The sequence below is a fragment of the Macrobrachium rosenbergii genome, chromosome 6 (genome assembly GCF_040412425.1).
Source record: "Macrobrachium rosenbergii isolate ZJJX-2024 chromosome 6, ASM4041242v1, whole genome shotgun sequence".
Taxonomy (NCBI): domain Eukaryota; kingdom Metazoa; phylum Arthropoda; class Malacostraca; order Decapoda; family Palaemonidae; genus Macrobrachium; species Macrobrachium rosenbergii.
The window spans coordinates 53,996,512-54,014,011 of NC_089746.1; the positions used below are offsets into that span (position 1 = coordinate 53,996,512).

The 17,500-nt window shown below is 37.2% G+C and overlaps 1 protein-coding gene across 2 annotated transcripts in view; it reads right to left on the reverse strand.

The window, feature by feature from the left end:
- LOC136839562 (ubiquitin carboxyl-terminal hydrolase 2-like) overlaps positions 1-17,500 on the reverse strand; it is a 181,478-nt gene that overhangs the window by 81,578 nt on the left and 82,400 nt on the right. For both annotated transcript variants that reach the window (XM_067105815.1, XM_067105814.1), the window contains exon 2: positions 13,028-15,247. In XM_067105815.1, coding sequence (XP_066961916.1) covers positions 13,028-14,377 — 1,350 coding nt within the window. In that variant the 5' untranslated portion in view covers positions 14,378-15,247. The remainder of the gene's footprint in view (positions 1-13,027; positions 15,248-17,500) is intronic.

Below are 17,500 nucleotides of genomic sequence, written 5' to 3' on the forward strand. Positions count from 1 at the left end.
AGTTTTTTTAGATTCTATAGCAGAAGATACATCAATTACTGATCTGAAATATTTTTGGAAGCATATACCAAACCTGTTTAAATTTTCATAGAGCGTATGTTTTTTTTTTTTTTTATCGCCCATCAATACCTTCAGTTCCCCTATCAGACCAAACTATATGAGTAATTCTCAGTAACACGATTTGCCACATTTAACAAATTTTGTCACCCAATTTTAAAAATTATATGATCTTTATTCTTATAGAATTTAAATAGAAAGTGCCATGCAAATTTTCACACATCCAGAAAAGCAATGAACCAGTCCGCATGACTTTTAAAAGTGTCATCAAAAGAAACTTCATCAATCGTTTTTCCTTTCTATAAAAAAAGGAGAACGCATTTCCCTGTCCACATGTTCCATGGGGCTGACTTTCGTGTGTGTGTGTGTGTGTGTGTATCCTCATTATCGGACTTCCTCCTCGTTCGAACCTCTGTCTTAATTTCCGTTGTCTTTGGCATCCGTCTGTGAAAGACGACAACAGCAGTAACCCAAAAGCACTGATCCTCTATTGCATTCCCTCGCAATGAGCAGCAGCCTCAAACATCTGGGTCAGTGATAGAGAGAGAGAGAGAGAGAGAGAGAGAGAGAGAGAGAGAGAGAGAGAGAAGCAGGGGGGGAGGGAGGTAACAGCAGTCTTAGCAAGTGCGCGCGCGCCCTTGTTGTTCGTCCAGCAAATAATGTAGTTCAAAATATTGGCAGAGAAGCCAGTCGGCAGCTGCTTCCATGTCCGCTGGTAAGAGTTGACGGCCAAGAATACGTCCGTGTGTAAGTGTCTGTGCATATGTGGGTGCGTCTGTAGACGTGTGTGAGTGTGTGTGCGCGTGTCTGTCTGTCTGTCTGTCTGCTAGGGAAGGGTCGAGTGTGTTAGTCACAGCCAGTATCATCCCATCGACGTTCGACTACTTGCCAAGATACCGTGACAAATAATTCGATCGCAATCGAATGAGACTCCTCAACGCTGTTCATTTGTCCAAATAATTCAGCAGACGAAAACAACCAACCGCTGAAAGGACACCGAATCTATGGAGGCGATACTGAGGTACTGGGGACAGACTTATGGATGAGTAAGAGGAGAGAGGCTACAGGTTTTATTACTTGTTTTATGTAAGAACATCTACAGAACGGAAGGTGACATTGCAATAATAAAAATAAGAAGAGAAATTTATAGCATGCTCCCTTGGGAACCTTTAGAACTCGACTATACTTAAATATGGATATAAAGTCCCGTAGAGTTATATTTAACAGTAACAGTAATAATGCCACTACTGTACATTCGTTTTATTGTGGTCTCATTGGATTTTCAGAAATATAATAATGATAATAATAATAATAACCACTCATATGTTTATTATTATTATTATTATTATTATTATTATTATTATTATTATTATTATTATTTATACAGTGTAACGATCCCTACAGATTATTATTATTATTATTATTATTATTATTGTCTGAGAATCCGCAAAAAGATAAACGAATGCTTCTTCTCTAAAGCACGGACTAGGGGGTCAGGTTGCACCAAACAGCAACAGCGACGCTGGGGTGCCGATGGCGAGCAACAAATGCAGCAAAGTAAAGTTGGCCAACAATCAGACGATACTTAGGTACAACAACCTTCGTTAAGATCTGAAAGCACTGGTAACAGGGTGTTGTTCACAAAACCTCATGGCGACTAGTACCCCAACTTTATGTAGGACGTTCAATCATTAGGTATCATTACATTCAATTTGGGTGCTGTTTTCATGAATCATCTCATTCATTCTGGTCAGCTTACTTTAAATCAATTCATTCATTTTGATTACGCAACTAATTATTTTTATCATATTTTTCTCCTTATTGTATTTTCTTTATTACTTTTGTTTCCGACAAAATATCAGTCTAGTCTTGAAGTGTACATGATCTTTCTAAGACTTCATGTCCATGCATTATTCACGAACATCAGTTTATATGCCGAATATAATCAAACCACTTTTTTTTTATTCAAATCTTAAAAAGACCACGCTAAAATATGATCAAAACTCCTTTTTTACCAGTTTTCCAAAAGGAATAACCCGATTTCAAAATAACGAATGTTTATTCTTAATGGCACACATAAACTATCAATGAAATGCTTATTGGAACCCATATATATGGTAAACTCCAATTCTTCTGCAATATATTTTCTTTTTATGATAGACCTCTTTACGACTGTCATTAAATGTTTCCCAAATTTCAGTTATTTACGACTGTGTCATTAAGTGTTTCCCAAATTTCAGTTATTTCAAGTTTAAAATGAGGGAGAGAGATATATCTGGAAAGCTAGATGATGTATATAAAAACCAGTTGAAGAAATATGTAGCTAGTACTTGACACACTAATTGTATAAAGCTTCCAGTTCGCTGTGAAGTATATACATCGCTACATCATTGTCTAGATTTAGATTGACATTTCCTGCTGTTAAGCTAGTATCCCAGTTCGATAGAAATAAAGCATTGAAAATCGTTTGGAATCTCAGGATGTACAGCCTTTTATTAATAACCTTACCAGCATTTTTCAAGGAAAAACATCCAAATCTATTCAAAGCAAAACCTACAAGTATCTAAAAATATAATAAAATAAATTATATATACTTATGTATATATAATGTATATATACATACATATATATATACATATATATATAATCCTCCTTCCTCTCCACAGGGGGTTCATCCACAATTCGGTAGTTAAAGTGTAAATGGGGTAGTGATGTTTTTCTCTGGATTCATCTTCTGTTGCGGGAAACGGCTTAAAACACGCACACAGTATATATGTATATATGTATGTATATATGAATGTATGTATATATATATATATATATATATATATATATATATATATATATATATAAAGAAAAAAGAGAGAGAGATGTGCATGCATGTGTGTACACTGTTTTTATATACACACATATTTATACTGTAAATACTAGGACCTAAAGCTCGTCCTGTACCATGCTTAATTTCTTCCCCTCTGGCAGAAAGGGGAAACGAGACAGTAACAAATCAGAGGTAGTGACCATCACCGTTTTGTACTTCAGGGAATCTGGCATTGTAACTCATTGTCGTCTTTGCTTTTGTTTCCCCCCCCCACAGACTAGGATTTGTAATGCGCGTTAATTTCGTGCTATTGAGTAAATCCCACGAACTTCGCAGTTTATATACTTAGCCCTGTTTATTCTTTATCGTCCGAAGGAACGCGTCCCTTAGTCACTGGTCTCCTTTGAGAAACATACAGTACACTTCGGCCTTTCAACTAAATTTTTTCCAAACGATCTTCAGTCAAGGTCTTCTATCATCTAGTTTCTTTAACGAACGTTTCATCTTTTCTTCACATATTCTTCATTCTACAAAGATTATTATAAAGAAGTTTTTGTACCCCTCATTTTTTACATCTTTCACTCCCATCACTGTCTCAAGGCCTGCGCCCTGTACACAGGAGATAAACCTAAACCGTGGTCAGATTATAAAAGCAAAATTTTTCAACATATTTCAGTCGAAAAATACTGCATTCCCCGAGCAACGCATAGGCAATTCTTTTCCTTCGTTATTGATCGACGAAGTGGGCGTTCGTAGGCGTTGATCAAGGCTTGGTGATTACCATGAAGACCAAGAAGTGCCGGCTATTAGAGCCGTAGGTGTGAAAACAATGCCTTTCTGGGAATTGGCGTCGACCAGGGTTTATTCCAGCAAGAATTCGGTCGCACTCTAAGGATTCCTTTCTTTGTCAAGACCAAAATGGACAAGCGAACGTCTGGCTGCAAAATAGCCAGCGGCCCAACAACCCACGTGGCAACCCCGGACAAACGTAGAAACGCGGAAACGTTCATTAGTGGAATATGCAGAATTTTACCGTAAACTCCCCGTAGGGAGGTAGAGCGTCAGTGCACCTCACGCGGTACACTGTACGCATTACTTAAGGTTCTTTGTAGTGTCCCTTCGGTCCCTAACTGCAACCCCTTTCATTCCTTTTACTGTACCTCCGCTCATATTCTCCTTCTTCCATCGTACTTTCCACCCTCTCCTAACAACTGTTTCAAGTGCAACTGCGAAGTTTTCCTCATGTTACACCTGTAAAACCTGTTTACTCTCAATTTCCCTTTCAGCGCTGAATAACCTCATAGGCCCAGATATTTGCCTTCAGCCTAAATTTTATGCTGCAATTCCAATTACCACAAACTAAAATATGAAGAAACACGGACAACTGACGCTGCAAGTTAACCTGAATATGTGAAAGATAAAAGACATCTTCAGCAAGGACAAGTGTCTTAATGAAGGAGAATGATGAAACACTCAAACTGGCGAGGCAACAATAAAGAAAGGGAAGGAATATCCGTATAAGAAAGATCCTAATTAGCCTGAAGTCGAGCGCGATACGAAGGGGAATGAGAGCATAATAGACAGGAACCTTTAGGACGACTCTTATTATTATTATTATTATTATTATTAATTTGAAGAAGAAGAAGAAGAAGAAGAAGAAGAAGAAGAAGAAGAAGAAGAAGAAGAAGAAGAAGAAGAAGAAGAAGAAGAAGAAGCTTATAATGCAGGATAGGAAGGTTTTCCACCACCCAGAGCATTTTTAGCTTTCTTCAATGAGTAGAATGAATACAATACTATATGTCAACCACATCGATAATTTAGAAGTAATATTATTTTAAGTAAGTGCAGACCTTAACGTATAAATCATCTTATGCATCATTCTGCATGCGATATTTGGCACAGAAGGGATGTAACTCAAGGAGATCTATTTAAAAAATACTCCCAACGTACGTACATAAATACTGTGTATGAGAGAGAGAGAGAGAGAGCCCATATCTTCAGAGGAGTCATATATTGCATAAACCCTAATGGATCTTTTCACTTGCTAGAACTTGAAATGTCAAAAGCAGCTTAATAAAAAGGGGGAAAATACCTACTGAATAATATATGCAATAATAATACTTAAAAAAAAACCCTAGACCACATTCATTTCAGACAAGCACGGCGAGAAATATAAAAAGGGGAATATGACACTGAAAAATTATTTCAGAAAAAGAAATGGTCTTGCCACAAACCTAAATGAATACCCTATATTTCCCGTCTTTAGTGTCTCCCAAGATCTGGCACGTCTAATTGACAGTCACTAACCATGGAAAGAAGCCAAAGCCTTGTCTTAGTGTATGGTCCAACCGATTGTACGGTCAGGTTACATTGGTCTTTTTTTTTTTTTTTTTTTTATAAATACCCAGAATTATCATTATGTCTTATTTGGTTTTTCCTTGATGGATTTTAATATCCGATTTTTCCTTGATGGATTTTCAAATAAACAATTGCCATCATAATACCTCATACGATTTTCTTCAGTGGATTTGTGGATGTTATCATTATCAGTATATCCTTAACGTTTTTCCTCGGCGGATGATATAACTATAAAACTACTCTTAAATCTTGAAAGTTATCCATTGGTTGATGGTATCATGATCAATAATTATCGTTATATGCGTAACGTTTTCCCATTGAGGTCATTATATAACCGAAAATCATCATTATATCCCTAACGTTCTCCTATCGGGGGAGATTTATTCATCTATAATTACAGTTATATACTTAAAGAGTTCCCATGATGAATACTACCAATAAGTATATGATACTCTAAAAGTTTTTCTTGGTTGATATTTCATCTCTGGTTTTCATTTTACTTTTTCTGTTCAACCAGGTTAAACACTAATAAGTTTCGGACATTTAGTGACTGTATGTATCGAATTTTTAGCACAGATTCCATACATTATGAATACTATTATGGATAATACTCTAAAGATTTTCTTGGTTGAGACATTCTGGTAAATGTTCAACCAGGTTAAACACTGTTTCGGACATTTTTAGTCAATTAACATTTGTAACATTTTGACTGCAAGCCTGATCCTTTAGTCAATAACTTTGTAACATGACTGCGTAGTCATTCAGTAACTTTATATGACCTGATTTGTGGTCATTTATTAAAGAAAGCATTGCGCAACCTGATTTTTATATTTATTAGCTTTGCATGGCCTGACTTTTTCTAGACATTCAGTGATCATAATTCAGACTGTAACTCGATGGGCCGGAGTTCAATTCCCCCTGCCGGCTGATGAAGAGTTAGAGGAATTTATTTCTGGTGATAGAAATTCATTTCTCGCTATAATGTGCTCGGATTCCACAATAAGCTGTAGGTCCCGTTGCTAAGTAACCAATTGGTTCTTAGCCACGTAAAATAAGTCTAATCCTTCGGGCCAGCCCTAGGAGAGCTGTTAATCAGCTCAGTGGTCTGGTAAAACTAAGGTATACTTAACTTTTCGAACAAGGATAGATTTTATTTCATTTGTGTAGCCTGGTTTTGTAAGCCTCTATATTCCAATCAGCTATTCAGTTATTTTGCATAACCTGCATAGCCAATCAGTAACTTGGCACAGTTTAATAACCTGATTAGCCCTTTGATAAAGTTGCGTATCCCGAGAAATATTTATTGCTACATCGCCTGATTAACGATCCAATCGTTTAATTTATTCTGAAAAACTATTCATTAACTTTGCATGCCTTGATTAGCCCAGTTATCTAAAATTATCAGACGCTCATTTATAGCCTTACATAATTATTCATTTTAATAACTTGAAACCCAATGTAGCTTGATTGGATTTTTATTAACTTTACCATTCCTTACTTTCTGTATGCATTGACTATCATTAAGAATCTTTAAATGGTCGTCCTAGACAATTTAGCTAGGATTTTACAGATTGGTGACTTTTTGCTAAGAAGTGGCTTACTATAAACTATTAAAGGCTATTCAATAACCTTTCATAAACGGATTAGTCATCCGTTAGCTTTGTACTAGAACATCCCTTAAATTTAGTAAAATGTGATTATTAAAACCTATCAGATGCTGACAGTCAAAAGGCCATGAACTGCCCTAAACCCAATTAAATTAAAAAACACTTTTGCAAATTCTAATGGTTCTCATAAATTCGCATGACCCTAATTATCGTATCTATAAAAACTGCCTAGCCCAGTCAGCCAGACAGCCATTCAATAAATCCCCAAAGTAATCGTGAAGGGGGAAGGGAGGGAGGAGGAGGATTTCTGGTTAGAACGATCTACAGCACAGTGTCAGAACCGCCATTTGAAAGGAGAATAATTCGGCGCCGGCATCGCAAAGCGCGATTATCCTGGAGCCAAGTGGCCACACACAAACGGTTATTTACGGAGGTTTAATGACTCTCGCGGTTATTCCAATCACGCAGAATAACAATTGTCGGGGAGGGGGGGAGGTAGAAATTAGTGACGCCAACAAATGAGAAAGTGAGATAGGCCACATCCAGGTCATACGTTGAATATCATTAGCCAGGCCCCGTATGCGCCCGCTCGTTTCCCCCAACGGGTTCCGAATGCAAACGCTTCATTTCTGTCGGTTTCTGAGGCTGAGGCAATAAAATGAATACGGACACGTAGGTAACCTGCATGTACGTCATTCCACAGCTATAATAAAATTAATGAAGGGAGTATTGTGCAGCCAGACATTTACTGATTGTAATGTTGCATTTAATATACCTACGCACACACACCTTTCTTGATTATGTGAGGGCATCAGGTATTTTCTGCTCAAGATGAAGTGGCTTCTCTAAGGCCCAAACAACCACGCAGCGAAGGAAAGTCAAGTAAATGCACTTTCTCTTTCAACATAATTTCATAGAGGTAAACGTCTTGGAAAGTTTGTCATTTTCTTCTAAACAAATTGAAAATCTCGGAGAATTTTCACACAACTCACACACCAGCATTCACCATTCCTCTTCCTACGAGCCTGTTTTTTGAGGTATAAGAACAATATTAATTTGACATGAGTGAGAAACTGTCGTGTGATTAGTTTCAGCCAAGTAATCTGTTGCGTATTTTCAGTCATTATCGCCTCAACAATTCATTATTATTATTATTATTATTATTATTATTATTATTATTATTATTATTATTTGCTGGCAGTGTTACCAGACGTTACAGCAATTAAAAAAACAGAAATACAACTAATCTATTAAGTTTGCAACGATGAAAAAAAAAAGTCCAATTAACCAAAATGTCGTTAAAAAAATCTACGTTACAAACTATACGCCACACGTCAGTCGAACTCCTGTCGAATATAAACGAGTCTTTGACTGTATTGTGATTATGTATTGTTGAATAAGACAATGAAGTCCCATCGCTTATACTCAAAAGTTTCTTTCATGACTGGAATGGTAAAGTTAACAGTGAGAAAATTCTCATTTGAGATACAGAGAACATTTTGAAAACGAATGGCAGCTGTCACGCAGAAAACAAGAAACTTTCAGAAGAATAAAGGAGAAATGAAAGAAAGTGACCGCAAAAATGACGATAACAGAAAATGCCTGAATCTCTCATACTCTGCTGAGCTTCACAAACCGTTCTTACTTTCTTTTCGTCCTTTCTCTACAAATTTTCTCTCTCTCGTCACCAAAGTACAGGTCGTATCACATAAAAACCATATGAGTTCACATATTTATATTTTTAATTCCTCAATGGGTATTTAACTTTTTTCGTTCTTTTTTTTTTAAATTATCATTTTCGTTAATAAAAAAAAGAAAAGAATCTTTTGCAAGCTGCACTATGTATAATATAGATGCATATACATCACTGAAAGCTACTATAGGCAACTGTCTTTGTACATGCATTTGTAAATGTATAAGTAAAACCCGGGACACATAAGTATACCAGCTAGGTCCATTCATCTGTTTTTCATTTACTAAAATAGGGTCGAGCACCTGTCCCATTTTAACTCTGGTTTAAGTGGCACAAAGATTAGTCAGGTTCCAACACGGAAATAGATAAGAGAGAATCTAAACCATGAGGGGGTGTAAGTTTGAATTATGCACATACATACCAAAAATAGAGAGAGAGAGAGAGAGAGAGAGAGAGAGAGAGAGAGAGAGAGAGAGAGAGAGAGAGAGAGAGAGAGAGAGAGTATTTTTATTTCTCCCAGCACTCCCACAATGAAGATTTTTTGTTTGGACATTCCTCGAGTATGAAATAAGAATGTCAAATTTATCCAGTATCGTAATATCTGAATTTCGGGAAACTTCCTTAAACTGCTATCATCTAAGAGGAAAAAAAATTTAATGATTACATCTCGGTTTTCATTGCTAATTTCCATCGTAATTAGCAGACCGCTAAGTGATTCTGTGAGGTGACATTTCGCAAAATAACACGTCTGCCTCTTCATCTTGTTGACAAAGGCACAAACAGCTGCCAAACGGGACTTCGATCACTTGCCAAATGGAAGCATCGGTCACCGTAAGATGAGAGTGAGGAATTTAACCTCTTTACTAACGCCATATCTGACTTTACACAAAAGCGGGTTAAATGATTCAGTTTCTTTTCTTATATTTCCCGCAGAGCAGCATTACTTAGAACTGACGTCATTAAAATCACTGTGTTTTCTTTGGGAGAGCTGAGGTGTCTGAGAATGTTCTACGCTAGGATTAGTACCCAAGACTGAAATAATAAATTTCTAATTATATAGGATATTTACTCCTTAACAGTGAACTTTTTAGACTTCCAAACTGACCAAGTTCACATTAGATGGAAAAAAGGTGTAATATAATCTTTTGTAACTAGAAAGAAAATACAGGCACGTTTTATTCATAATAATTCTATAAGACGTATTTGCAGTCAGGGGTGACTCTAAATAAGATCAGTAATGTGTCCGATCTTACCTGTAAATACCAGAAATAATTACAAAACGAAACACGTGAAACTTTACGGTTTACTGAATGAATAAAAGTAGTCGTGTAAAAGGTCATTCCACAAGCAGTATTTACCAAACTCCTGCAACTGCGTAAAGCTTTCCCAAGTGTATTCTGTCTTGAATACCGACAAAATACAAAATATTTTAAGATGCAGAGCGCCACAACCAGTAAAGTACATTAGTGAGGGTCTCAACCCTCCCACGGCTGCAACGGGTTAAGTACCGAGAGAGTGGCTTTACGCCCTGGTTATCAGAGCCAGATGCAACGCAAGCACGCTTTAAGTAATAAAAAATATATATGTATATATTTTATATATATATATATACATGTATAATATCTATCTATATCTATCTATCTATCTATCTATATATATATATATATATATATATATATATATATATATATATATATATATATATATATCTATATCTCACCGACCTCCCACGCGGTCAGACCCGGAATCAAACCAAGATGCAAACTTTACTGAATATTGCCGTTTGCAAATGTTAACGACCAATAAACTCATTTTGCTACCAGATGCAATCCTTGACCACAGAATCTTGGCATCAGATGAAACTTCTTTGCACTTAAAATTATCACAGTATTATTACTATGTGAAACTACAGAGGTGAAGATTTAATTAAAATAGTTGGATTGCGAGGGAGATTTAATATGTTCTAAATCAGAACGAATTAAGTTGTAATACAACTGCAAAATGTATCTTTATTTAACAAATACGTTACTCATCCCGATTTAATGAAAAACGTTAAGAAATTCCATCCTTCTTGGTCATTTTAGAACACTGAAATGTCCGCGATTCGTCTGATTGAGACTAAAGTTCAACAATAACTTACGGACAGTGGAAAAGTGTGTGTATATATATATGTATATACACATTCACATTTACATATATATATATATATATATATATATATATATATATATTATATTTATATATATATATATATACACACACACACACACTTTTATATTTATATATATATATATATATATATATATATATATATATATATATATATATATATATATATATATATATATATATATATATATATATATATATATATATATATATATATAACCTTACTCAGCTGACACTGAAAAAGCTAAAAATATAATTTTGGCTGAGAGCCATCACGGATATTCAGACATTCTTGGATGCCAAAAAGTAAATTCTGTTTAAATCCTCATGCTATATAAAAAACAAGGTGATGTACCTTTTAAATCAGGTTTGTGGTGATATTTTTGTACTGGCTAGCAGTATTTCAACTGATAGAAAATGTCAAAATAAATAAATCAATGGCAAGGTAAAATGTGTTTTTCCTCTTCTTCTCGTTACTCTTACTCTATTCCCGTATTCACTACCATCCACTTCTTTGTTTCCTAAGTTGCTATGTTAGAAAAAGAAGAATAAGAAGCAATACAATGTAAGATGACTGTTTCCGAGAGAGTTTTTCTAAAATAAACTTTTGGTCAGTTTCAGAGACAAATATGAAACGAAATCAATTTTCTTTGATTTTCTTTAAAAAAAATGAACAAGGATGGGAATTATTTTGCAGTATGAGCAAAAAAAAGGAAAGAGACATGCTGCATATATATATATATATATATATATATATATATATATATATATATATATATATATATATATATATATATGTGTATGTATGTGTATATATGTATGTATGTGTATATATATATACATATATTATATATAAATCTATATAGATATACATACATACATACATATATATATACATATAGATATATATATATATATATATATATATATATATATATATATATATATATATATATATATATATATATATATATATGCAGCATGTCTCTTGACTTTTTTGCTCATACTGCAAAATAATTCCCATCCTTGTTCATTTTTTAAAGAAAATCAAAGTGTTATCATTTAATGAAACTTATAACAATAAGGATGGATGTTCTTGTCTAAGAAACAAATCGCATGACATTTCCCAAATCGTCAAGTATATCGTTAATTAGTTAAAAATAAAAATCTGTCTTTATTCCCTTAAAAATATTGAACATTCAAAGTCTAGTTTATGAAAACTGTCTTGTAGGATGATTATACCGTTATTATTCATATTATATTCATCAATTTGCTTTAACGGCGTAAATAATAATTAAATCTACTCTTATGCCTTGTATGATGATTATTCTATCGTTACTCATGTTATATTCATCAACTTCCTTTAACCGGGTAGTTAATAATCAAATCTACAATTATGCTTCACCGAAATATAAGCGAATGACGAGGACCGTAAATCCAAAACATATGATTACTAGTAAATTATTTAAAATTAATTATTCAATCTTCTCTCATCGCTCATCTCAGATTTATATGCCCTTTAATCGTTGATGGGTAAAGGGTGTATAATGTGATTAGTGGCGTGATTTCACTGGCTATTTCCTTCAGTACCCTTTGGACGTGTGCCATCTAGGCCAGCTGCCTTTGTTGAAGCAAGGGTTTCCCGCTGAGAGAGAGAGAGAGAGAGAGAGAGAGAGAGAGAGAGAGAGAGAGAGAGAGAGAGAGAGAGAGAGAGAGAATTTCCGCTAAGAGACGCAGACGGACCAAATGCCTTCTCTCATTTTTGGCTTGTTGTAATGCAAGTACAGAGGTCAATGATATCGGATGCCTTATATATTTCGAAGTACCTACGGGTATGGAGTTCGATAACGTCTTTGCCAAATAGGTACACATTCTATCTGAAGAAAGGTTATATTAGATCTAAATTCAGCGAAAATCACTGAATAATAATAAACTGTATTATGTTTTTTTTTAAGAATAGGAGAATTGTCATAGATACATTAAATAAGAATATCATTCCATTTCATAATAGTATAATAGGAGGCAAATTGTGTTTTACTCTTAATCAGATAGCCTAGACATATACCAGCTTACTACGACTTTAATACTAATTCATACCGTCGTTTTGATAGTTGACACACACACACGCATATATATATATATATATATATATATATATATATATATATATATATATATATATATATATATACATACACATATATTATAAACATATATGTACAGTATATATATACATATATTATAAACTACCAAAACGACGGTATGAATTAGGACATTGTGTTGCAAGCGCCTCAAATTGACTAGAAGTGAAACTTGATTTCTTACCTTATCCAGGGTGCCATTAACATAAGGAGATGTGCGTCCCCCATCCCTATCACATGGGGATTCGGGACGGCCAACCGAAGAGTCCAACCGGTTCCTCAGAGGGGATTCAAATCGATTTCTAGCAGGGGATTCCTTAAAAGATGTATCGAACCGCGATCTGGCTGGGGATTCCACGCGGCTCCTGGTTGGGGAATCGAGGCGTGACCCCGTGGCAGGAGAGCTCACTCTTGAGACTAAGGGCGACTCCCTTCGATCAGCACGAGAAGTAGAGCTCGTCCTCGGGCGCGTTTTGAGGGTCAGAGTGACAGTCTCGACGGTGCCGAGTGCTGCGTCATCGTCAGCTGCAGCAGCTGGACCTCCGGAACACGCACTTCCGTCGCTTCGGTCGTCGTCCTCATCCTCATCCTCGTCGTCTTGTTTTGCCACGCCGTTGGTGACGTTGTGATTGGCGTCGTATTTCCTGCAGAGTTCCGTGACGGAGGGCCTTCGCTCGTTGCTGCTGGGGTTGTTGTTTCTGTCGTCGTCCTCGTCCCTGGTGCTGGGGCTCTTCCGGGTCGTTGAGGAGGAGCGCTTCGGAATATCCACCAAGGTGAGTGGAATCATGCGACGGCGAGGGACGACGCTGCTGGAATCCTTTGCAGGGGAGTAGCCCCTCTCCCTTCCCGTTGAGGAGCTTTCCCTTCCAGCTAACAAGCCCCCGCCTATTTCCTTCGCAGCTGACGATCGAGTTTCAAAGTTGCGAATCCTGTCGGTGACTCTGACCTTCTCGGCTTCTCCATTTTGCTCTGTGGTATCGTTACTTCCTCCCGTTTCGGCTTTAGTGTCCTTCTCTCGATACTCCCATCGGTAATTGCAAGCGTAAGACGAAGGTGATGGCCCAAAGTGACTGGTGTCGACTCCATTTCCGTTGATGATGTCAACCGACCGATCGCGAGAAGAGAGCCTGGAACCGTATCCGGAATCTCGCGAAGTGGACACATCTCTTTTGTCCCTGGAGTATCGGGAAGTGCTATACCTCGATGAGAGCGAGGACTCGAGAGAGGAATCGGAGCTCAGCCTCGAGTAAGTGGGTCTCACGGGAGACTGGCGCAAGCTACGGCTGCTCCGGTAAGTGTCAGTCGCGACCGAATAAGACGGAATGGGAGGTCTCGAGTACTTGCTTGTATAAGTGCTGGTTGAGTAGTTGCTCGAATAGCTACTGCCGTAGGTGCTTAGATATGGTGAGCGGTCTAAGGACGTGGTGCGACCACTATAGGAAGATGAGGACGGACTCCGGTAGGAGGATGAATAAGAGGTGTAAGATGGGTATCTGCTGGTGCCCACGGAGGGCGAGGACGGAGGGACGGGCATGTTGCTTAAACATACAGTCACCTAACGATAATAACAGTAATGACGACGATAACAGTAACAGTATCAACAATTACATTCGCAATAACAACAACAAAGATTTCAGCGAACAGTAATCAATCACCGAGGAAGTTTCCTGCCCGAGAAGCCGGTCACTTTGTGTCACAACGATCACTTTTCAAGTAACTGCGATTATCGTTATAATTCAGAATGGAGAAGCGCCGCGTCCGAGAGGGGCGAAGCAAAGCACCGAATACCTTCTGGTTCTTCTTCTTATTCTCACACTAATGGCACTTGTTTCAACACTGGGCGGCTGCCTCCCCACCACTGGCGTCCCACTTCGGCCGCCTCAATACTGAGTGTCACGTGACGACCACTTGGGCTGGCGGCCGGTCACTCTGTGCTGGTCAAAGCCTTCGGTGGAAGCTGATGCGAGAGGCCGAAGTATCAGCGGCACCGCCGCAGGAACACCTAGGGAGACTAGTTCCTCGGCATGATCCATCGCTCCACCATCGGTCGACCTCCACCTAAGGCTCTTGGAGAGAAGTTGAGGACGCGGAGGTTGGAGGCGGCGACGGTGCGGGTGTTTTGGTTGGAGATGGCGAACATAAATAGGGCAGTAGGGCCTTGCCGGTGCTGCTGCCACCATCCGCCAACACTTAGTGGAAGCAGTGGCAGCTACAAAAGAGAAGCTGCAGCAGGAACAGCAGTAGTAGTTGGAGCAGCAGAACAGCAGCAACAGCAGCAGGAAGAAGAAAAGGGGGAGGGGGAGGAGAAGGTGGAGCAGTACCAGCAGGAGAGCTACGGTGCCAGGTCTAAATTTAGAGTGCCGGCCGCACCTCTTCCTCAGTCACTCAACGACACCAACCACGCCTGCAACACAATAAAAAACAATGTCAGTATCATGTGATTAAAATCCTATTTTACACAAATACTAATATAAAATAACACGGTGTTATGTCAACAACCAAACCGGGCGGTAACCAATACACAAATAGAAGTAGTCTGACCTGAGAACCCACATTTCAAGAGATAAGTTCTCTAATCAGGTCTCAGCTGGGAAACGTTGCTACGTCTTAGTTATGTGGTGTCAATGTACTTTCACGAAAGATAGACTACTCTCAAACCCTGTCCCTCTGCTACTTTTGATCATCCCTGTAAGTTTTACCTCAAATATAAGTGAATGTTAGACTAAACTTAGGATGAACAATAAGAGAATGAAATTCAATAAACAAGACAACAGAGGAGCATTTTTCGATATGAACTTAGGAGCATTTTTCGATATGAACTTCAAATGATATCGTGAAAAGAAAGGAAAAAAAAAAATAAAGTTCAGGTAGCATGAACAATATCATATGAAGAAATTTTGCGAGGACCTGTCAAAGTTGATTACATACAGTATACATCCTACTGGGCACCAGCTTTTGGTTGGAGCACAGATTTTATATGCTGATAAAATACCTGACATTAAGACAGACAGAGAGAGAGAGAGAGAGAGAGAGAGAGAGAGAGAGAGAGAGAGAGAGAGAGATATTAGTAGTCTGAGATTATCACACGGAAAGAAAAATTTGTGCAATATATTTCAATTAAACCACTTATATGTAAAAAAAAAAAAATAGGGATTCTGAGTAAAACTACAGCAGCTTATATATCTGGCTTTATCAAACACAGCACTATACTATTACGTGCCACATATCATACGAGAGTGTTTTATGGACAGGCTCAGAAAAAAAAAACACGAAAAAGACTCTAGTCCCATTTCCCACCCAACCAACCCCATCTGTAGCACATAACTTGCCTCCTCCTACTTGCATTAGAATTCTTCCGCCCACAAGGTTTGTCGTCATCCAAGAATATAGGCAAACTAACACTATTATACTTTTTTCCTACATTTTCTTCTCTTTCACTTGCCGACCTGGGTTTCTGCTGTTCTGTCCATCTCAGTTTCCCTTCCATAAAAAAGAAGAAAGTGAAGAAAAAGATTACGTGTTAGGGAAGAGCAGAAGCAGATTCTAACATATAAAAAAGAAAATCTACGGATTAATTATCGCTGTTAAGATAACTGTTATTATTATTATCAGTATTTTTACCATAATTATTGTTATTCAGAAGATGAACCCTGTTTACAAGGAACAAGTCAACAGGCCACTGACTTGAAATTCAAGCTTCCAAAGAATTTGGTCTTCATTAGAAAAATAAATCAAGTATTTGACCCACATATATAATACCCACGAATACACAGCAAAGGCAACTTAATTAAATTAAAAGAATGTTCCCCAAAATTTTCTTTAGAGAACTAAATACCTATGCAAGTTAACGAAAGGATATATTCCAAGTCATTTAAGCAAACTGACAGTAAGCATGAAACTGGAAGAAGACTTGAAAACACCTACAGCTCTCAGGTCTCGAACTAGGTTTCGAAGACTCTTCGTGTAAGCAGAGATTCGTCGAGAATTCAGAAGGCACTGAATACCTGAACAGCTTCAGGATATTTCAGACTGAGGGGCAGAAAAGGGGGTCACGACCAGAGCCTCTCCGGGACATTAATTAACAGGAAAACTCACAGAACAACGTCCTAGAAAACGTTTGTTTGTTTTCCCATGTATATTTCCGTGAAATATGCGAGTGGTGTTGATTACCACGTTATCTAATAATAATAATAATAATAATAATAATAATAATAATAATAATAATAATAATAGCAGTATAATAATAATATAAAAATAATAATAATAGCCGTCATAATCATGATAATCATTAATATTATCAACATAAAACCAGGCGAAAAATCAATCGATTTGAATGTTACTGTAACGTTTCCAAGACAGCTTAAAAGACCTCTTTCACATGTACCAAAATAAGAACGAAGACTTCTTGCAAATAAAATGTTACAAACCGAGACATCGTAGCTGCTTCTAAAACCCAACAAAATACTCCAGGGACAGCTAAACATATTTTTTTTCGAAGCGAGCCCGCGCTCAAACTTCCTCCGCGTATCATCGTCTTCTATGTAAATATTCAATATACATGCATATATCTCACTTACATACAAATGCATACATGAATCATACGCATGGGTAAGTGACAAAAATTCGTGTGTATTTATGTATATATATATGTGTATAG